The sequence below is a fragment of the Aphelocoma coerulescens genome, chromosome 10 (genome assembly GCF_041296385.1).
Source record: "Aphelocoma coerulescens isolate FSJ_1873_10779 chromosome 10, UR_Acoe_1.0, whole genome shotgun sequence".
Lineage (NCBI taxonomy): Eukaryota > Metazoa > Chordata > Aves > Passeriformes > Corvidae > Aphelocoma > Aphelocoma coerulescens.
The window spans coordinates 16,955,914-16,978,801 of record NC_091024.1 but is presented as its reverse complement, the minus strand read 5'-3'; the positions used below and the strand labels follow the sequence as shown (position 1 = coordinate 16,978,801).

Sequence of the window (22,888 nt, the reverse complement as noted above, 5' to 3'; positions counted from 1 at the left end):
ATGCAGATAAACAGAGGCTGGGTTTTAAACTGAACTTTCCAAGCTTCTCAAGCACAACACAGGCATTGACAAAACCTTCACTGACAAATTTCCAAGGTCAGGCAGAGAATTTCTGTGCAGTCTAAATAGCTGTTTTTTTAAATGCTTCCTTCCCAGCTCCCCATTTTTTCATTTGGTGGCTACCACCAGTTACTTATGAGTGGGGTTTGGCTGTTCAAGAGGCAAGTGGCAACAGTGAGCAGGATCTGGCAGACAGCAAGATGATGTAAATTTTGGAGTGCTTCTTTCTTGCCACTGGAATGATTTAGAGGATGGAGCTTTAATCAAAATCCACTAGACTGGGGCTATTTTAAAGCTGCCTTTGCAGCTCACCTGGCAACAGCAGAGTTTAAGTATATTGCATTGCCATGCAGGATAGAATCCAAATGCTATAGGAACTTGTACAGCAAGAGAGGGTGGTGTATATTGGATAATTAAGTAGTCCCATGCTCTGTCTGGCCTATAGATGTGAGCGAGGAAAAAGATGGTTTTGCAGTTTATTTGACATTTCTTGCAAGATAACACTGTGTTGTTGAGCTCATGGTTTGTATTTACATGCCTTTTCGTGACATTAGACATCTGTACTTACCCAGGACTACCCACTGACCTCTGACACTAGAAACTCAGACTGAAGTCCCTGCATGGTTGGAATTAGTGAGGAATTTGAAACGTCTCCCATGTCTGAACCAACTGCACTAAATGCAGTGCTGTTGACTGCATCATTTAATTGTAACCTTGCAATGTCAAAGTTGTTGCTAACAACAAAGAAAGAATCCCAACCTAGCAAATGAGGAGCAGGGAAACTGGAAGAAGATGGTGATAAGCATAACTGTTATTAACATGTCAGAGCAAAACAGCTGCTTGGGAGGAAAGTGTAGCTTTCAATGCATTTCTGAAGGCATTAGCTGTGCTAAGTGAGGGGGACTTAAGTATTTTTCCAGTGCAGGAGTACCCAAAGCTTGAATGTCATGCTGTACCACAAGTTTGCATGGATATATTTCCTCTGATTTTGAAATTGCTTCTTTTGCCTGTCAAAGAAGCAGGAGTTACCAGATTTGGCCAGTGGCTCTGCACTTTTCCTCTGAACCACCGTAAGGAATGAGATAGTGGCTTGAGCATATTTCATCCTTATGTTTTCCAAAATTGGGTTTACATTTTCCTTTTGTCATTCAAGAACAGGTACTAAAGGATTGATTCAGTGGGTCAAATCTCCAGGGTTGCTTTAACTATCACGGCCTGTGTTAAGGTGATTTTAATGAAGCCATTTTGGTTTACACTGGTTGAAAGTCTCATGAAAAATCTTACCCAAGATGGCCAGTATTTCATTTTGGCACATTTGCACTCCTGGGCTTCACCAAATGACTGGTATTGGTGTGAGAAAATAGGGGAAAGAAAAACTGTCATACATGAAATCCCTAATTAGCTTGGTCTTTGCATGTTAAGTGCCTTAATTAGTTAATTTTGAGTTAAACAGTCCTTTTAATTGAATGATAAAGTTAACCCATCAACCCAGGTACAAAAATCAAGCTTTATTATTATGGTTTTCACTATCAAGCTTCATTATTAGTGTTTTCACTTGTTCAAAACAGTGTATTTGCACTAGTCCCAGTTAAAATTCCCAGTTAAAAGTTTCCTAATTAAAAATCCCTTTTTTCAAACTTTAAACCACTTGTACACTGTAAGAGTTGTTTCTCCTACGTTCATTGTCTGCTTTTGTGGATGTTTTGGGAGGTATTAGATGTATTTTAATATTTTTTTTAGGATTTTGCTTTGCACTTTAGTCTCGGGACTAACTCCAAAACCCCAGTTCTAACAGCCAGCAGCTATTTTTAGCCCATAGCCATTATTCCGCAAATAAGCTCCATAGCAACCTGAATCTTAATGAGGACATGTTACCACCCTTACTTCAGCTGTTACCACCCCCCTGACAACGACGAGCTATTGGTAGACAGAGATGATCTGTCAAAAGGAAAGCACCAATCACTTTAGACCAAAGGGGTGTGCTGTGGGCGGGCTGTGGGTGGACTGGGTCCGAGCAAAGGCACTATAAAACAACGATGCACGGCAGAGCAGCACGCAACAGATCAGCTGTAGTGGATATCAGTGCTGGGTACTTAAGCCTTACTCCTGTTAAGGAGCCTTTAATAATTTTTACCTTTGACTTTCAGATTAGCTAAAAGTCAGCCCAGCACTGCAAGTTCTTCCACCAGAGGTCCAGTGCTGTCTAAGCCTGAAGATGTCTAATCCCTGCGCTCCTGGGGCATACCTCCTGAGCCACTAGGATCCCAAATTTTTGTATTTTGCTAATTTTTGTATTTTTTCAATTTTTCCGTTTTTAATAGATTATTTTAATTTTTACTAAGAGTTGTCTCATTCCTCACAAAAACCATCTGGATATTTGCAGTCAAAACTAGATGTTACTAACTTATTCGTGTTCCCAAACCCAAAAGGGAATTTGCAAGGGCAGGGAATTCTCCTTGCTTTGAAATCTTATCCTTGTGGTCCAGAACATTCAACCAAAAATTAAAACGCAGGGAACCACAGATGTCAATAGTTTCTTGCATGTTGGTCCCAAGCTCTGTGTATTCCCTAGTGCCGGCAGACTGCAGCTCACCAGAGGAACCCTGGCTGTAATGTTTCCAGCAGCAGATTGAAGCGCTTGACACCAGTGAGTGCCAAAGTGTGTTGCTGAGCTGTGCATGATAAGCCTGTCTCCCACAGCAACAACTGCTGTAACTTACCCAATTCATTCCCATACCAATTAACATTGAGCTGTACATACACTGCCTAAAGGATCCAGGGAATTTGACAAAGGATTAGTTCAGATAACTTAGCATTATTTTTATCACCATCCTACCAGTGTTGTATCTTCTCTCCACAGTTACATGCTTAATAGCATTGTCTGGTAAGCAGCAAGCCTCAGCTTGTTACTGTCATTCAGGTTAAGTTTTTAAATCTTGGCAAATAGAAATAGGGACACTCCTGAATAATACTACACAGCAGTCTGTTCCCTCACACTGACCTGGTAAGCATCTGGTGTGCTGCAGAAATGCTTCCAGGAGAGTTGCCTAAGTAGGATGGCACTGGGTTGGGATGTCCTCTTTAATCCTGTTTACCTGCAATTATCTATGGTGATAAAAACATGAGTACAAATTAGAGATTGCTTTGAACTCCTTCAGAAAATACAGACAAATATTAAACAAAAAGACAAGTCAACTGTCCAGCATGGTCCACAGGAACTCCTCTTCTGCAGGAAAATTGGTTCACGTCATTCCAAGTTAGATGCATATTCACATCCCTGCAAAGCTCTCTAGGAACTAGAGCAGTGTAAGATCAAAGCACCTCTAATACATTTAATCTTGCCAGATATCTCTGCGAGGTTTATGTGCAATTATCCGATTTTACAGATGAGGTAGAGGCTAAAAGACAGGAGTGAGGTCATACAGGAAGTCTGCAGGAGGATGAGGTATTGAACTGGCTATTGTCATCTCCCGGGTGAGACACCATCTCCAGTGGGGCACTGGAGGTTTGCCTTTTTCACTGCAGCAGACTCTGAAAGAAACCAAGGAGAGACCCTGCTGACAGTGAATGCATCTGTGTGAACACATAAAGGGAAGGAATGAAGGGAATTGTATGTGAGGGTTTACAGCTTTGATCCATTTGTTTATGGTACTGTGATGTTAGCAGAGAAAAGCAAGTCTCCTTGGGAAACCTAGAAAGAATGTAGCTCCTCTCCCTGCCATGGTGGGCTCTGAAACCCCTTGGGATGAGAATCTTGGTTCAAGCTGTAGGATATTTATTAATTTAAGATAATAGCTGATGCTTTTTCAGTGCCTTTGATTGTAACACACTTTGCACATTAGAATTTCTGTGCTGGACGTGGTGCTTCTGACATACTGACACTTGAAGACCTCTGTGAGGAGCCAAATGTTGTTTTGGTCCCACATCACTGATGCTGAGGGAAGGAAATGTGACAAGAATTAAGAATGCAATTATTCAGCTTGGAACTTAGCCAGAAACACCCATCTTATTAAAAAAAAAATCTAATTAGATGTTTAGTTACAAAATATGGAAAGATTAGAAAACCCTAACACCATAAAAGCTTTTCCCATGCTTCAAGGCAAGGACTGGGAATTTTCTCAGAATGCTATTATCAAGACTCATTCAGGTTTATCACTGTACTTTCAGAAGTGCTACCCTATGACACCTCTAGGCCAAGATGCAGCATCTCCCTCAGAGGCAGTACCCCTTTGTTTCTTGCAAAGGCAGATGAACAGCCAAGTCTTACATGGGACAGACACTCTGCTTCTATCCTCTTTCAAGGCCTGTAGGCATGTCAGTCTCTTGGCAGAGCTACGTGGAACTGTAGACCACATCCTGGAGCGTCTGTATTACACTGGGTAGTGCAGGACCAGACCAGACAGCTCTCAGCTCTGTCTTCAGCCTGGGGACTGAGTGTTGCAAATTGAAGACTTCTGCACTCCTGCACCATGTTACTGGAAATTTCCCAACATTGGCATTTTTGTGTAAGGAAGCATAACCTGCTTGCAGATCTACCCATGCATCTATCTATCTAAATAATCTAGCAATCTTACAAGTGTCTGTTTCATTGGTGTGGCAGGTTAAAACTCACCAATGGCCACAAAACTGAACATTGCTTTGAGCTGACAGGATAACATGTGCCATCTTTCCTATGGTGAAATAACTGTTCCTGTTTCTACAGCCAGCCTTTCCTTATGCCTGAGACCACTCTGTGTAGTTTTTGTTTAGTTTAAAGGAAACCAAACCAACCAAATGATAAAGCCCAGACTTTCAAACAGTGCTTTTATAGGCCCAGTGTGGTCTTTAAGTGTACAGAATCTAGCACCCTAACATCAGACTACACCATCTACTCCTAGAAGCAGAAGGCTTTCAGACCTGCTCTGAGGTAGAAAGGCAAAGACAGCCATTAAGCCTTTTCAACTTCTGCATGGTTCTAATAAGGACCCAAACTCTTCAGGTGTAACACTGAAGCTACCAGTGCCACCCTCTAGTTTTAACTGAGCCAAGGGAACTCATTTTGTGTAAGAGTAGCAGTGCAGATGACAACACTCCTTCCTCGTGAATCAGATGAGAGCACAGAACCCACCCCAAAAGAAGGAAGGGAGTCAAGTGTGCTTCACCATGTTTCAGGTGTGCTAAACATGTTTCATTATGCATAGCTCATGGGAAAATCACTAAAAGATTTCTTTGTCTTTCCTATGAAACACATGGAATTGGCTGCTAGCTGAGGTATTACACTGAGGAGACACCAGGCTGGACTGAGGTGTGCAATTCCAAAGGACTGAGAAGGGTTTGCATCCTAATGGGAGAATAGTCACAGGCAGGGACTTCTTTCCCACTGCTGAGCTGTGAAGCAAGGGAATTGAGACATAACTCCACAGTCAAAGTCTCTCCCATTCTTTCAGGAAAACACTTAGAAAGGGCCAGCTGGAACCCTGGAGAACTACAGCAACAATAAACAGCTACCAGAAATGTGGCTGGTATGAATACTGGGAAATAGACATTTATTTCTAAAGCTGAACATGCCTTTTAAAAAGACACATCTCATGAAATTAGTGAGGGAAATTACTTATCTATTAAGCACAAAAAGTCTGTGGGGATTTCTTGATCTCCACCTTTGTTTTCCCTGAGATTTTAGGGGCAGATGAAAAAATTTATGTACACTTGCTACTTAATCTTCTCTGTCCTGTCTCCATCACTTAGCCTTTTCAGCATGAAAAGCTTTAAGACTGCTGTGGTTAAATTCTAAGTTTTCTCCTTGTTTTATCGAGCACCGTAATATGATGCTCTGTTTCCTGGCATACACCCTAATTTCCTTAGGGATGTGGTGATCCCAGTGAGTTGCTAAAAACGTTTCCTCAAAACCATTCAACATGACATAGTTCTGCTTCAGGCCTCCCTGTATGACAAGATGCTCTTGCTGAATGACTCCCTCTTTTCACACCAAATTTACTTGGGAAGGAAGTCTAAACATTCAAATCAATGCTGGAAAGATTTACGACACTTAAGAAGAGTTTAGCTGCACAAACTGCAAAGTATCTCAGGGCTCGGGTAATTCAGAGATTACAAGGCACTTGGATCAGGCACTAAAAATGTTACATATGCAAGAAAATATGATACAATCAAGTACAACGCTGAAAACTGACACAACATATGTATTACCTGGGTGGGAGAGAAGTGCATGGAGACTGACCTTAGTTGCTTTGCAAGTCTGATTTTCTGTTTCTTTTTCAAAATGGTCAGCATCTCTTTAAAGCTGTTTGACAACTCTGAAAATGGAAAGCAGAGCTTTCTTAATGCATGTTTAGCAGCAGTCTGGGAATGTTAACAGGATGCAAAAGCCTTCTCTACAACCAGACAGGGACTATGAAGAGAAGTGGCCAAATATGGTCCTGCTTCAGCATACCAAAATGCCTTTTCAGATCCATGAGTCTGAGCAGCAGCAAGTTTTCATCACCACACACAAGAAGTGGATTACAACAGAGTATATTTACAATGTTGCATTTTTACTGCAAAACAACCTACAAGTAGTCACTCACAACCTCCTTATTTTTTCTTTTTCCTTTTTTTTTTTTTTAATGTAAGGTAGTGCCTTGGAGAGTGCCAGGGTGATGGCTAGAGGAAGCTCCTTCCACACTAGTGCAACTGAGCCTTTGCCAGAGGCTTTGTCTGTTGGCAAATGTGAAGGAGCCAATCTACACAGCCCTGCTTTGGGAAGGATTTCAGAGCTCCCTGGGGACAATTGCTGGCATCCAAGTTAACACTGAAGGCATTTTGGAATGGTCACTGCTTCGCTGTGGGCACAGCAGCTAAGTTAAATAAGGACAGAGGAGGTTTATTGTGTGGAATTGCAGTTCTGATGATGCTGACAATTGAGGAAGTGGTTAACAATTACATTTTTGTATATAAAATGGATCTGTGTCTGCCTTATCACAACAATGACTTCTACCTCAAAGAAGAATTATCCTGACAAGAAGGAATATGTAGACTTGGTGTTAGCTTCTTCCATTTTTAGAATTGGATTTCTCACAGAAATATAGCAGAGAGGTACTCAAACTAGTCCTGAATGAGAGATCGGACACCAGAAGTAGTCATGTGAAAAAAAATAATACTTCTGAGGAAGTCCCTCCCTTCTCCTAAATGCTAATACTGAGACATTTCTCCCATTTTGTTTCCTTTTCCTGTCCAGAGAAGTTGATTCTGAGCCAAACATAGCAAGAATGAGAAAAACTGTAACAGTTTAGTTTGAATTTTGAGGAGGAAAAAAGGGAACAAGCTTTCTATCACTGCACTTCCTAAGTCTCGTGCCTGTGTGCAACACAGTTCTGATTGAATTTTATTTTTAAAACAGTTCAAATAGAGCTGTCTGCAACAATTTGAGAACTAAGCGAAGAGAAAATATCTTGTTGACCATTCTTGCAATGCAGTGCAGTGTTTTACAGCAAAAGTGGTTATACTAAGTGGTTCCCCTCCAAATCCTATTTATGTTAGACTCCTGAAGAAGGATGCTTCACTAATCTCAAATTTTAAAAGACCCCTAACCATGCAAACCTTTTCCCAGATTATAGGAAGAGTTCTCCACAGGTATGTGAAATAATTTATTTTCCTGTGTCCCCCATACCTGATGAGCACTGGTTCCACTTCTTGTGCTTCTGTGGATTTTAGAGGTGTGGGTAGAACTCTTTCCACAAGAAGGGGACAGGAATGGTACCTGGCTGTGCTGCTGATAACTTGGGGTAAGTGTTGTGCTGGATCTGAACTGTGAGCTATTCCAAGGTATGTTTAAAGAAGGTAATGTTCACTGCTTGGTCTACCTCAACCAAATGTCTTTGGGGATACAAATAAAGCAGAAGCAAAATAGGTTAAAAGATAATATCACAAGAGGCAAAATTGGCGTTGAAGGTTATCCCATTTTTCAAATTGTTATGTTATTCTTTTTATTTAAAATAGTTTAGAAGTTATGCCAAATTAACTCTTTGCCCAAGTTAACCCTAAATACCTGTCTCTAAAGAGAAAAATTAATTCCATTACCTGTATTCATTAAGACAGCAGAGAGGAAAATTGCCAAGAGACATGTAGCTCAATGGTAGAAGAAATTCAGCTCTCAGGCTTGAGGGCTGTAGATCCTCAATGTTAATGGAACTTTTACACAGTGAAATAGTGAAAGTACAATTTCTCCTTAGCAGTAGTGACAACAATATGGGGGAAAGCTTGGCATATTAAAGCAGACACATAAATTCCACCCAGCACCTTGTTCTTTTGTTTCCCAACATTTGTTCAATTCTTCCCACTTTCCATGGTTTATTTAGGAGTTCTTGCAGATGTTTTAGATTTAATCTAATTGCAGTTAGGCACTGCTTATGTTGGGATTTTTAAAAACAATATGAAATATATAATTTAGTATTAAGCTCCATTTTCCAAAGCCTCTGTTCCCCTGTGCTTTTTGTTCTCATATGTTACCCATTAGAAAAATGGGCTTACTAACTAGAAATTATTCCACTAATATTTTCAAGCTTTGACCATTCTGTCTGTTGATAGACATTTCATCTGTTTCTGTCGTACAAGAATGCTGTGTGGAATTGTGCTCACTGGTGTATATGCAATTGCACACTTTAAGAAAAACTGTGGTGCAGTTCAGCAATGCTTGCTGAAGAGGAAGTTGAACTGTAGTCATGGTTTAAGATCAGGTGATGGAGCATGAGCAGCAGCTTTTTAGGCATAGAACCAGCTGACACAAACAGGAGAAATCAGAAACACTTACTAGGAATAACCCTCTTCCTGCTTTCCACTGCACATCCCTGCAGCTGGGCAGTGCAAACAGCATCAGTGGCTGTGAGTAAGCAATGCAGGAGCATCACGTCTCTGCCACCCCTGATAGGATGTGGCCTGACCTTACGCTCTGCCGTATCTCAAACTCTGCCGTGAAGACTCTACAGGTTCCAGACCACCTTCTTGCCAGAGAGGTGCTAACAAATCAAAGCAGCTTTGAGAGGAGACAAGCCTGGGGTAACATTAACAAAGCTGATTTGGTTTGGGGGGATGAGTTCAACTGTGAGTCACTGCTGAGAGAAAAATCCTCCAGATAGTCCATTATAGGATGATGAAGTTTTCCTACTTCCTTCCTTCCTTCTTTCCTTCAGTCTCTCAGCTCCTCTCAAGCAAAGCCAAGTTAAGAGGTCAGTTAAGCAGCTGTATGCCAGAAACACCAGTTACGATTGACAAAGCTTTTCTCTTATGTTCAGTTCACAGGCAAGGAACAAATAGAAAATGAAAATGTGAAGGTTCACCCAAAATCACTTCCTGAAACAATCACTTCCTCATAAACTCACTTCTCTTTGGTGGGCAAAAAGAGAGTGAGCAGACAAAGACAAGCAGGAAAAGCTTTCCACTCAAACCCTCCCAGTGATCAAGTGCAGAGACAGCAGAACTGGGTCATTCACACAGGCATACAGGAACTGTCAGCACCAGCAGGCTGAGTGAAGAGTAGCTTGGGGAAAGCCTCTAAGCTCACAGTCAAATCATCACCTGAGCAAGTGGAGAGAGAGTCTGAGATCACAAGGCACAACATTGAGTTTCTACAGTGACAGCACTTTTCTGCTATTAATAAGTTTAATCTTATCTGTTGTGGCATCTGTCCAGTAGGTGGGAGGTTTCCTTAAATCCCAGCATCCATTCCCTGGTGAAAAGGTGCAATCCAATTGAAGAACAAAGTCATGTAATTGTCCTTTTTGGTCTGGTACACAAATCCAGATACTGTTCTGTCCCTCAAAGGAAAGGAATTCAAAATTCACATACAGAGAATATACGACACTTGCAAGAGAAAACACGGTACTATTTTGCATGAAGTTCCAGCCATACCTATACTCCAGGGTGGCGTTTGACTGACATATTCTAGAGGCAAGTAGGATCTTGATAGTGACTTTCCTCCATTTAGCACAGGCCTGTATATTAAGAAAGTTACTAAGCTTCTGGCAAAGTCATGTGGACTCTCCCTTAGCTATTTCTTTCCTTGGCTCCTGGAAGCAGCTGTTTTAAGTGATGTTTACAGAGCAGGGTGTTCTGCTAACTCGTCCAAACGGTAGGCCTCCTGCAAACTTTTAAGAGGCCTCTGCTTGTAGAAGGCATAATTTTCCAGATCTTATTAAATGTTATTCTGGGCACTAGTCTATACCCTTGAGAAATTCTTTACTGAGCAGATTACAAGGGCAGGCAGTGACCCAATAACCTTCATTTTCCTGGGATGATGCAATAGCCACTTCATGTTCAGGAAGTAGAGTGGGCTGAGCAGAACGTGAAATGAGCTGCTGAAATTCCCAAGTCAGCATTTTGTTTCCATGCCATTGAGGGTAGAATTTCAAAGTGTAGAATGGTCCTTTAAGTTCTGTCTTTTATGAGGTCAGGCTAAATGCTTCCCTTTTATATATGAAGAGAGGGTGATCTTTGCCAGAGTCTGCACTGGATTTGCTCATTTTGATTTCTGCTTTGGTTGAGAGCTCTGTGTAGCAGGAAATGCAGTTTTCAACAGCAGTTCAGGCTCTGCTGGAAAGTGGCCCCTGCAAGAAGCAGTGGGCTGCAGAAGCATCAAAGCAATTTAGCAGCAGCAGACTCTGTCACTCAAATGCCCTTCCTCTCTACTCAGTGTCAACTTTAAGACTGTATTTGATTTGGGGCAGTGTCGCGGGTTGAGTTTGTAACCGGGCGGAAACACCAATTTAGTGTAGTGGTTTGGTCTAAAATACTCATTACTGTTTATCTTCTGTGAGATAAGAATTAGGAGAAATGCAAAGCAGGCACCAACTTGAATGAATATAAAGAAGTTTATTAACAGACCTAAAAGAAGAAAAGAAAAAACAATTATACCACCTTTAGAACTCTCCTCCTCCCCCCACCTTCCTCCCTTCTCCCACTGACAATGTAAAGACAACCCTTAAGATGTTCAGTCTGTTTACCACTTCCATAATAACCTTGTTCAGTCCATTTAGAAAGAGAAGTCTCTTTTTGCTCATGCTATGAAAACAGTATCACACCGAGACAGCCACCCACTTCCAAATATTGTTCAGTCCATTTAGGAAGAGGAGTCTCTCTGCTTGCGATGTGAGTCCCTTCCCCCGACTTGCAGCTTTTTCCCGCAACTGCTTTCGAGGGTCCACTCTTGAAAGTTTTCTGGGGTACAATTTTAAGGTTGAGCTGTTCAGAAACAAAAAAACAGAGGCCCTTCTCCTTTCCTGGGAGCAAAGGGTCATCTTCATCTTTAAGACTATCTCTGGAAACATCTCTAGGAATTGAGGTTTTTCTCCTTTCCTCTTTGGAGCAAAAGTCCTCATCTGGTTCATCTGGTTCATCTCTCTCTGTCCAAACTTCTCATGAAATTACAGCTGCGGCAGTATCTGCCTATTGCTTATGACTTGAACACTCCACCCCCCATATCTTCATGAAGTTACAACGGGATACTCTGATATATCATAGCTTCACAACAGACTTTCAGCTTTAAGCATCTCCTCTCTCTCTTCCCTCAGGTTTTCAGCTCTTCACAGCAATAAAAGGGTTAATCTCACCTCGGCCTTGCAGCTGGAATGTGGCTTATGGCAGTTGGTCACCTGACCTCTGCCGGACAGAGGTGCCGCTTTGCTGAATCTCGGCCGCAGTGGAGAGGGGGGGAAGGTTCCGAGCCGCTCCGGCTGCCCACGGCAAGGCAGTGGGGGGGGGGGTTCCATGGCTGGAACAGGCCCATGGCTCCAGGCTGGCTGTGGCCCGGCCCGGCCTGGCCCAAGCAGGGCCTGGCCGGGCCCACTGGCCCCTGCACGGGGCCTGCAGCCACCTGTCCCAGCGCCGGAAACGAGAGAGAGCTGGGGTGGGAGTTTGTCTATTCTTAAGTGTGTATCACAGAGGCGGTCACAACTTTAAGTGGCTTAAAGAATTGTCCATATTCAAACTGGCCACTGATAGGTTCTATCAGGTCCCAGAGGAAGCTGTAAGCACCCCTTAGCAAGGATATCCCTTCCGGGACTATGCTTGCTAACCTATGACAGGCAGTGAAAACCATGAATGAAGGAGTAAGAGAATAAAGCTCTGAAGAGTTGGACAGGCTGTGAGAGAAGTGTAAGGATTTCAACATAACCCTGACTGGTGAAGGGCAGGTTATAAACACCCAGGATTCTGGGAGACAAATCCCGTTAGATTTTCATCCTCTTGCTTGTTTTAATCAACTACAGTTGTCTTGACAAGAAAAAACTTTCAGAGCAGTCTACAGGGAGCTCCAGCAAAGCATTAAAAAGTATATTAAAACGGTAGATTGGGTGAAAGCACCAGAAAATGTTCTCTATAGTAGTACTTGCAATAGCAGAGAAATGGACTGGATGCACTAACACACTTGTGGATGCTCTAACACACTTGTACGTGGGTTGTCTTGACTGCAGGGACTGCAGTAATCTGGGCAACTGTTTAGATACAATCATTGAGGCCGATTATCCTGGAACCCTAACATTGGGTTCCCATCACAAAGTAAACGCTCGTAAAGGACAGAGACAGTAAGGCCCTGAGGCCAAACCCTTACTGTGACTGTTAAAGCCTGTTTCTCATTCTTGATGTCAAAACCAGGTTGACTTCTTCTCTTTAAGTCCAGTCCAGAATTTTCTTCCTGCCTAATCTAATTCAGGACCAATACACATCAATTCCTCTTATGCCAACACTATTGTGAATTTAAATAGCACCCTATCGCCCAAATCTGTACTTACCTTCTTTGCCGTTTTTATGCAGAGACTGGCTCAGTCTCTTATGCTTAAACAAAACACTTCTCCCTCTGACTCTCGGGACAGACTCTAACTTCCTTTTGATTTCAGAATTTCTGCCCTTTGAAATGCTGTGTTTTGACAGCTCGGTTTCTGACCATGGAAGTTTCTGTAGGAGAAAAAAAAGGTTGTCAGAGCATTCAAAACTGGTACCTAGAATGAGCCCTGCAGGAAGCAGCTCTTTACAGAGTTCCCCAGGGCTCTGGGGAAACAGTTAGGCTGAAGAGCTGCCAAGCGGTTTTTGAGCGAAGAGACGCATTTTTCTTTGAAAATCTACATGAAGCAACAGGAACTCACTGCTGATGGAAGGGGCTGGATGTGAGACTGGACAATGACTACTAACACAGTAGAAGTTTCCAGGGACCATACGATGTGTGGAAACAAAGCTGCAGTGGGATGTAAAATTTCTCCTTAGGGCTGCAACATAAAGAATAGCCTGTTCTTAGTCCAGAGGGAAACAAAATCAGATGAATTTGATCCCAAGTAGTGAACAAAAAAATTCCAGGCATTTTCTGGATGTCTGTGTTATTACAGGGAACAGCCAGGGATGAGTTATTTGTCTTTGAGCTATACAGCTGTTAAAGTTCTAAGAAATGAAGTCATGGCTTTCAACATGCCTCAGTTACTACATATATTTCTGTTTGAACTCTAAGGTGGCTTGGACTCTCAGAAATGCACAGATGTCTTAAAAGCCACTATTTACTTTTCTGCAACATCAAAGGGGACTAAAACAACATTTGAGTTCACCTGATCTTAAATACAATTCTGTAATTCATAAGTAATGTCACTGCAAGTTTGACTTAGCCTTTCAACAGTGCCATTTTTACTGGCAGGGAGCAACTACAGATAGTATAATGCTTGTCTGGAAGCAAATATCTGAAACAAGCCTCAAATGGTCTGCTTGCTGTCTCAATTTATGTATTTTTAGAGTTTTGCTAAACCATTCTATGAAAGTAACACAGCATTTACCTGCTAGTAAAATCCAAATATAGTTCCCCCGATCCTTATCCTGTTTCCCTTTTGCAATACAGTAAAGATGCAGTGATGTCTTTCAGTATGTCTATTAAAGGATGAAAAGCTGTTACCTCATGTTTTGACCCCATGCCCTTGGTCACAGGGATTATTTTTTGTCTCCAGCACAGGATTTAGACTTCTCTGTGCTGCAGTGTTTGGCCAGCCCCATTTCCAGGACACATTCACACATATCCAAAGCTGTGCTGGCTTCTCAGTTCCACTGCAATAATATGACCCACTAGAGAGAGACCTCTGCAAATAACAAAGCCACTCCCTAAGCTGTGCCTGCCATACAGTCCCAGAAGGAAAATACAGGCAACTTTCTGTTCTGTATCCAGCAGCTCTCCCTCCACTCAGAGGCAATTAGGATACCAGGAACCATACAGCATGTTTGGCAGGGAGAAGGAAGAATATGAAACAACAAAATAAAAGGGAGTACCTGCTATCTTCAACAAATGACATCATGAATCTACTCATTATGAATCTACATAGGGATCAAGCAGTATGAACTCTGCTGCAACCAAATACTTTTGAAAAATGACTAATTGGAAGGTTCTCTTTTAATGGGTCTTTTAATTTTCCCTATCCTTAAGATAGGGAAGAAGATGTGAATAGGCTCTGACCTCTTCTGAGATGGATACAGTGGCAGCCTGTTTTGTTGTACAAAACATTTAGTCTACAAAATACTCAGCATATTCAGTTTTTCCAGTTCCAGGAGAGAAGTAGGACATCCTTTGAAGAGAAATTTTTGCATCTAGCCTATTTTCAAATAAAAAGACCTTGGACAAACCAAAATATGAGGGATCTGGTCATGTAATAAGGAGCCACTCCTGTGATTTGGAAGAGATCCAAGATGACTCCTGAACAGTCAAGAAACTAACCAGAAAATTTTCTCTGTGGTTTGAATTGCTGAGCTACAGGAATCTGGAAGCATCACATGTATGTCACAGCAGTGGTTTAGTTTGAGAATTACCCTAAATAGCCTTATTATCACCACTAAATGATAGAGTATGGCAACTGGAATGCAAGCCAAACACAATGGAATGACTGATGAAGCTGTTTTTCTGAGGTCATCTTTTTGAACTCTTTATTTTTTTCCCCACAGTTTTCACATGTGAAATCTCAGTAACACGAAGCCCCAGATCAGAAGAGATCAGCAATATATATGAGATCAGCAAGAACGGCAATATGTCATTAAAGTTCTCATTCACTTGCATTTTTCTAAGGCAAAAAGAAACATTCTCAAAGTTACACTCACACACAAACATTTAGCTAAAATCACAACTGACTTCATAAAGCAAAAGCTCAGTCTTAAAAAAAAACCTTATGTCTTAAAACACACTAATCAGACTGGACTTTGAGAAACTGTACTAGACCTTTTAGAAATATAGTGTCATTTCAACTCATTTACAATTAAAAAATGCAAACAAGAGATGAATATTTAGAAGAGAGAAAATACTCATGGTTATATAGCTGAAGGCAAAGAGTAAGTAATTGCAGACAGACCAGAATCATTAGTGTAGCATAACTGCAGCTGACTAAGGGCACCTCTGAGTAAACTTCAAAACAGGTTCTGTACCTAAAAGTGTCACACTAAAGGCTTCAGTGCCTCAGGATTTTCATCGTATTTTCCAGGAAGCTTTGAGAAAGCAGGAGGCTGATTTAAGTAAGATGCAGAGCTTTTGTCCAAATTATTAAAGCTGTCACTTCTCTTGTAGAAAAAGTCAGAGAAAAAGAGTGCAGTAAGTCCTAAATGGAAGGGAACTGAGGCTTGTCCCTTAACAGGAGCGGTTACAATGTAAGGCAAAGCCAAGGAACTGAGCGGAGTTTCTTGCAGATTAAATTCAACTCTGGAAGACAGAATGTTTGTCTAAAACCTTGGCAGTGAAAGATGGTTGTTCTTGGCACTAATCACAGTAACTGTTCAAGTCCCTCTGCTATACAGTTACCAATAAAGAATGCATTTGATTTCTCTGGAACTGACAGAGTGCAGAAACATTAATGCAAAAGGTAATGCAGACCAGTTATGAACTAGATGGGAATATATGTATTAACCCTTTCCTGAACATGGCTACTACTGGTCTATCTAGTTCTATGTAGATCACAGGAACTGGGCTGGCTATTGCATTCAGTGCAACGTGCTCTATGGATTTGAACAAATTATATCCCTTCCTGCAACATAATTTTGCCATCTGTAAAATAGGAGTGACTAATTTTTAGTGCTCTATAAAGGACAAATACGAAATGGTTTCTAAGAGCAGATTATTTTTATTAATGCTTGAAATCTGCTGTGGTGATCTTGGAATGGGTATGATGGAAGAGGTGGTTCTAATACCATTGCAGTAAAGCCCATGGGCCAAGCATTGTCTCTCTGAGGTTTGAAACACTGTCATTTGGAAATCTCTTAAGCATAGGCTTAATCCCAAATTGAGGCAACTATACTGGAGATAGAATATGAAGGATTTTCTTAAAAAATAATGTAAATATGTGCTACAGCATTTAGTGAACTGGGACAAACACTTTTTCTGTTTTGGAAGCAAGGCTGATGAACTACTATCAGGCAGTACATCCTTAATACATGTAATGTACTTATGGTCAAACTGGAAAATGTACAAGACAGTGCAAATACATATTTATAACACACCCACTGCCCCAGAATCTGACCATTCTTTTCAAGACTTAATAAGGTCAACAGTTCAGTGACTTATGTTCAATTAAATATTTTAACCAATAACTTAGAATATGCAATGCAATTTGAATGGGAAGATCATCCAACTATAATGCTGGAAGAACCCTCCCTATTCTTTTTACTTGGTCAGTTGCCCCTTACAAAGTACAAACAGCCACAAAGACCTGATTTTGAAACACATTCAGTGAAGATGGAGCATAGTACAGGTAATTATTCTATAACAAAAGGGTTATACTAACAGCCTAGGCAGTGCTGTATATTCATCTGTGTGGCATTAAAGATTCCAATTAGTTTTATTAAATTTGGCACTTTAAGAGCAAGAACTGTATTAAGAAAATAGCCAGCAACATTTTCTCACTGTCCTAATGCAGCCTCTTTTCCACAACCTGAAAATGCCTCTGACTGTTAAATTAACATCTGAATCAGTACCATGAGCAAATTTTCATCTTAAAAGTTCTGGCCTTCTAAACTTAATGCTCCATGTAATTTTTTAATAAAGATATGTTTAAATTTATAGCAAAACCTGGTTACATATAACCATGCCAGAAGAAACCTTCTTCACACGGATAAACCCTCACAGTGGACATTTTAGAATGGTACAAAGTCAGCAGCCCTTATTAATTTTTAAAATAAATAAATATACTTCAAGAAAATAACCAGGATGGAAATAAAATCATGTTTTTAAGATAAGCTTTACATCATCCACATTAGGCAGTATGTGAGTAAACACCACATATTAGTATTTTTCCTGCCACATGAAACACAACTGACTTGCACTGGTGGAAAACTGAATTGTATATATTGATAAAAGACGTTCCAGGAGGAAAGAATCCAGTTTTCATAAACAAAAGAGAAAGGCAAAGACAAACAAACTTGTAAAGAAAGATAAGGTCAAAAGGGATCCAAGCATGTCAAAACATTGTGGTTTAGTTTTCAAGTCTTTAAGCAATACTGTGCAAGCAAAAAGAATTAATTTTCCTGGAGTCTCTAAAGCAGTGCCTAGAATGTTTTGAACACATTATTATTAAATTATAAATTAAAATCGCGCTATACAGAAAATACGAACAGGCAGCAAACTTGCTAAATACCTTTTTTTAAAGTAGTATCTATTTTCATAGCAATTTTAAAATATTTTAGTCTAAAACATCCCTAGGGCCTCTACAGCCCCCCATTCATTATTCAGCTAACCATCACTGGAAGAGGAGCGTCTTCAGTCTTGTTTCTGTCATGAAGAATGAGTAGAAAAAGCTACCACGTCATCAGAGACATAATATACGCATCTGGTGAGCCACTTGATGAACACAGAGAACACCCAAAAGATCCCACTTTGACATGAGTGTAATTATGCCAGAAACAGCCCCTTCTGGTAGCAACATTAAAGTACTTGTAATGCAGCTGAGCAGTGGCAAGATTTCTGGTACAGTTTTCACACAGAACTGGAGTACCTACACACACAGTTATATCTGACTTGGAAAAAATGTTGAATGAAATGTAAATAATAACAAATATAAAAGCAAAACCTGCCTTCCCCCCAAACAAACCTGAACAACACCAAATATCCAACACCCTTGAATAACTGGTGTTTGATTTTTCCATATATTTCTGTGATTTACTTTAAGGATATTGAATGGTCACAAAGTATACCTGATACTGACATGTCACAAAGTAAGCACTGATAGTTTTGTCTGTGCAGCAGAACTTGAAACAGAACATTCTCCTCTGTCACCTGGGAATTTTAACCTCTTACAGGCAACTTCAGCCTTGTTTTGCTTAAGGAGCAAATCCTTTGCACGACCACCCCTGCAACACAAACACCTGCATGCAAAAAAAAAAAAAAAAAAAAAATTCCTTCAAGGAGCTTATTGTTGGTGAAGACCAAACTAAAATATATTACTTACTTATTTTTATGGCCAGATAAATACAATACATATTGGTATGGTAGCATGACTACAAACTTCATTGTGCCTCTCTTGGGGTTAAAACTTTAAAAGGAAGACAAAGTGAGAGTTCAAACCCCTAGAAACTCCAGCATAAAATTTCAAAACCATCTTGAACAGGAGGTTCTTCCACTGCAACAAGGTGCACTAATTTGAGAAAAGACAGGGGTTTGTACTGCTCTTTTATTATTTTTTTTTTTTTTAAGTGACAAAATGGCACTTATTTATAGCTCGGTAAATGAGAGCAATTTGTAACAGAGTTGTAACTCACCTGACTGAACAGTTTTTGCATTTGGCATCATAAACTGTGCCCCAGAAATGTGTTGTTCCATTAACATGACCAACCACAACGTGTTTAATGCAAGTAACATTAATACAGAAAAGCAGGTTTCAGAAATCATGACAATTACGGGCAGATAACTCTCTTTGTTAACCATGACACAATTACATAAGGAGAAAACTTTTACAGTATAAGATACCTGCCCCTAAACCAAGCCCACTCCCAAAGGGGAAAAAACCCCAAACCCAAGAGTTTAAAAAAATACGTAGGGATGATAAATGCCATACTCCTGGCCTGAATATCTTATCAGTTCGATAAGCACTGATGAAAAACAAAAATGCACTCATGATCTAAACATATTTAGGTTGAGGAGGTTTCTAGATTTATGTACTTCTCCCTTCATTAGGAATTAAGTAATGAACATGCAGAAAATCAAAGGGAAAGGGACAGATGAAAAGAAGTCTGGAATTCAATTTTTGTTTCAAACCTTTTGTAACTTTTGAGGCTTCTGATATATAAAAGCTTAGACAAATGATAAAATGTTAAATTTTCTGAATAGCTGGGGAAATGACATTACACTATTTGCACACAAAGAACTTTGAGACATTTTGTTTTTAATTTGCATACAATTCTCAGAGTGAATTCCACATGAAGAAGGGTGAGATACAACAGAGCTCATTCATCATTTCACAAGTTAAAAGAACAAAGTAAACATCTGTCCTTCTTATCAATTAGCATCTACCCCTTACTCCAACTTGTCACTTCCTGCTGCAAGTCCCCACGCCAAAGAAGTGCATGGGCTAGATCCAAACTCCACAGACGTTCACACATGGACTTCAGCGATACTGCAAATTATAACAGCAAGAAAAAAACTGAAATAGAAAGACTTAGGATGACCTTATATTCTCTTAATGGTTCATAAATGAAGACCCAAAAGTCTGAGTAAAAAAATACTTCAGTTGTCCAGCTCAGCTATTCATCTGACTGTGGTTCCTCTATGGAGCATACAGCTAAGGAGAAAATACTTTCTGTCATGTAAGAGGGGGCACTAAATCAGAAACAGAGAAGTCTGAAAATAGCTGTGCTAAAATGGACTTCCCAAACACTCTTCCCTGGAGCACCATTTGAACATGCTCTTACCTTCTACATACTGATAAAGTTTTCTAGCTATATAATTTCCATACATAGTTGCATTTGACAAGGTTTTTTTGGCTTATATCAAACTGGCAAATACCATCCTGACCAAAGTATATTACATCAGTATTATACCTACAATAAAATAGTGGCATGGTGTTAAAGACAGCATCATCTTTCTTCATGCTGTAATGAGATCAAATAAGAGTTAAACATAGGTTGAAAGGGAAGCAGTAACAAAACTGCTTTGCAGATCTTTCTGAAAAAGAGATCAGAAAGTGAGGCCATCCAGGTAAGACAAGAGAAAGGCATAAGCTGCAAAGGAGTTGAACCTACCAACAGCAGCAGAAAATCCCTATCACTAGAGTGGTCTTTATTTAGGTCTTACAGCAATAAATACCAGTTTAACCTTCTGCCCAAAGACTTAACAGGAAGCCTTTTTTTTGGTGTAGGATTCCAGACTGTGACACTCTTGACAGTGAGTTGAATGAAAAACCAAATTGATTGTGTTGAAGTAGCAAATCAAAGAACTTGGAATTGCACATCTCTGATGGTACAGGGTTTGCATTTGCACACAAGCCTACACATCACAGCACATCTGTCAATGCCAGTGATTCCATTTGGGATATACCAATTTTTTTCCTCTCATGATTGTGGATTCTCCAGCCACTCTACTAAGTCTGAAATATGTCAGTACCAGAGAAGAGACAATAAAAACATTTGTACACTTCAATATTTATTAATTCTCTAGCAATTTTTTGGCTATATATTTAGTACTAGTGTGACAAAATTCCTGATAATTCTATCTCATGCAGGTAACTTAAATGAGGAGTTAGCACTATCTAAACGGATGAACCTACCACTAGGGGGTTACTGGGAGTCTACGAGACAAGTACTTTCTGCAGCAATGACAACTAGGTGGCTATGCACAGAACACAACGGGCTCAGCTGAACATACCTGGCGGGGTCTAAGGACAGCACAGCCTTCAGAACGACTGGAGGGGCAACATCCTTTGACCTAAACAGACTTGGCATTATTGTTTAAGAGAGCTTGAGTGGAGTTGGAGACATGTTGGAAACTACTGTTAGAAGAGATGGTGTTTCTGTAGTTAGTCAAACAGTTTAGCTTTTGCTAGTTAAAGTTGCTGTGACTTGTGTTCTCTCTTTGACAGAGTAAAATATGTTACTCTACCCAAATTTCTATTGTTTAGGTCACAACAGAGATACTGAGAGCATACTGTACCTTTCTGCAGCTGAAGACAAAGATTGCTGATAAATTGCTGCTATTTCTTCTCTGCGATTCCTTGGTGAATACATTTTCATCAATAGCAATTATGAAAACAAACTCTCTAGAGTCCAAATTTTTAAAAAATATATTACAGGAAAACTTGTAAATCTACTTGTAAATCACTTATTCTTTTCTCCTACAATTCCCACAGGTTTCAAAACATAATAATTATAAATGTACTTATTAAAATAAAAACAAGAGTTGTGATAGTCTTTTGCTGTACTGGGCATTTCCCATTTTTAACTGAGATACATTCTAGCAGAAATACCACAGTACGAACCAGATAATTTCAATTAAAAAACAAAATGCAAACTGTTCAGTCCAATGTTAGAGCATGAGTATGTGTGTATAATACTGTAAAAGTAGTCACACATTAGAGGTATATAATTGAAACAGCATTTTCTTTCATGAACCTGCTATTATTGAGGCAGTGACAAGGTTTCAATTTCTTTGTTTTTTGAGCTCTTTAAAGAATGGCTATTGCCACATTTTGTAAACCTAAATACTGTACAAGCTTGTTGGTATCAGGTAAGGAGCAATACTAGTAGTGCAAACAGCTGCAGAGACAATTCCTCCAGTTTTGGGGTGAACCAGCTATATAACACTGAAAGAGGACAGGCTTCTTCTTCAAACCCACACTCATGCGTGTTTCTCCACTCAGCCATACATCCTTCTCCATCTTGGTCTTCTTTTTACAAGGGTACTTGGGGAGAACCACCAGCTCATGTGATATTTATCATATGAAATATTTCTTGACTCTTCTCCTACTAATATTATCAGTGTTTTAGAACAAGTCAAGGAACGATAAATACCTCAAGCATCAGGAAAGTGACAATAATACTGACTTAGTATCTTTAGTAAAAAGTGAAACATTCTCTCCTGAGATATAAGTCAAGGGAGGAACAGGAATGATGAACCTAACACCGTACCATTATTTGATCATCATGCACCTCAGCTGAGCAGATGGGAAAGAACAAGTGTTTATTGCCCTCTGCTCATCCAAAGCTATGACAGTTTATTTATCTAAGTGCTTGTCATACCAGTATGCTGTTAGAGCAGTTCTCAATGTGCTGTCCCCCTTTAGCTTATTTCTTAAAAAGAAAAAAAAAAAAAGAAGAAAAAAAGAAAACAAAAGAATAAAAAGGAAGAAAAATCTCAGCAGGTTAACCCTCATCTTCTCTCAGCTCTGTGGGTAGAAATTTGTATTGCTGTTGGCGGATCTGAGCCAGCTTTTTCCTTGCCTCTTCCAGCTCTCTTTCCTTCTTCAGCATTTCTTCTTGGGCTGCAATGATCTAGAAAACAGAAGCATGAATTATGACAGCAAGGAATACTGTCTGTAAAATAAGATTTCTTTCTCTATGATGCCCCAGCTGGCCCTTGAGCATTCTCCAGAGAAGCACCAAATTTCAATTACTTCATCAGGAATTGCTCAAATTTTTCCAGATCCCAGGACTAGGCCATCAAGAAAAGTATTATATTCCCACTTGTTTCATAAAGAGGACTAAGAAAAAGAATCTACCACCACAGTTTTACCATGTATCCATTATGAATTTTACAGCTTTGCATTCTCCCAACATTCAGCAGAGTGGGGGTTTAGAACATGCAGAATTAGCACCATGTCTTAACATAATGTCTGAGTGACAGTAAAATTGAACATTCCTTACTGCAGTTATCCAC

General features: G+C 40.1%; 1 protein-coding gene across 8 annotated transcripts in view; it reads right to left on the bottom strand.

The window, feature by feature from the left end:
• Positions 1 to 10,879: 10,879 nt before the first annotated feature.
• The window catches only part of TLN2 (talin 2), a 159,430-nt gene continuing 147,421 nt past the window's right edge, over positions 10,880 to 22,888 (bottom strand). For 6 of the 8 annotated variants that reach the window (XM_069025514.1, XM_069025513.1, XM_069025518.1 and 3 more), the window contains one exon: positions 10,880 to 22,503. In XM_069025514.1, coding sequence (XP_068881615.1) covers positions 22,375 to 22,503 — 129 coding nt within the window. In that variant the 3' untranslated portion in view covers positions 10,880 to 22,374. The remainder of the gene's footprint in view (positions 22,504 to 22,888) is intronic. The other 2 variants (XR_011154108.1, XR_011154109.1) reach the window with 2 other exon arrangements.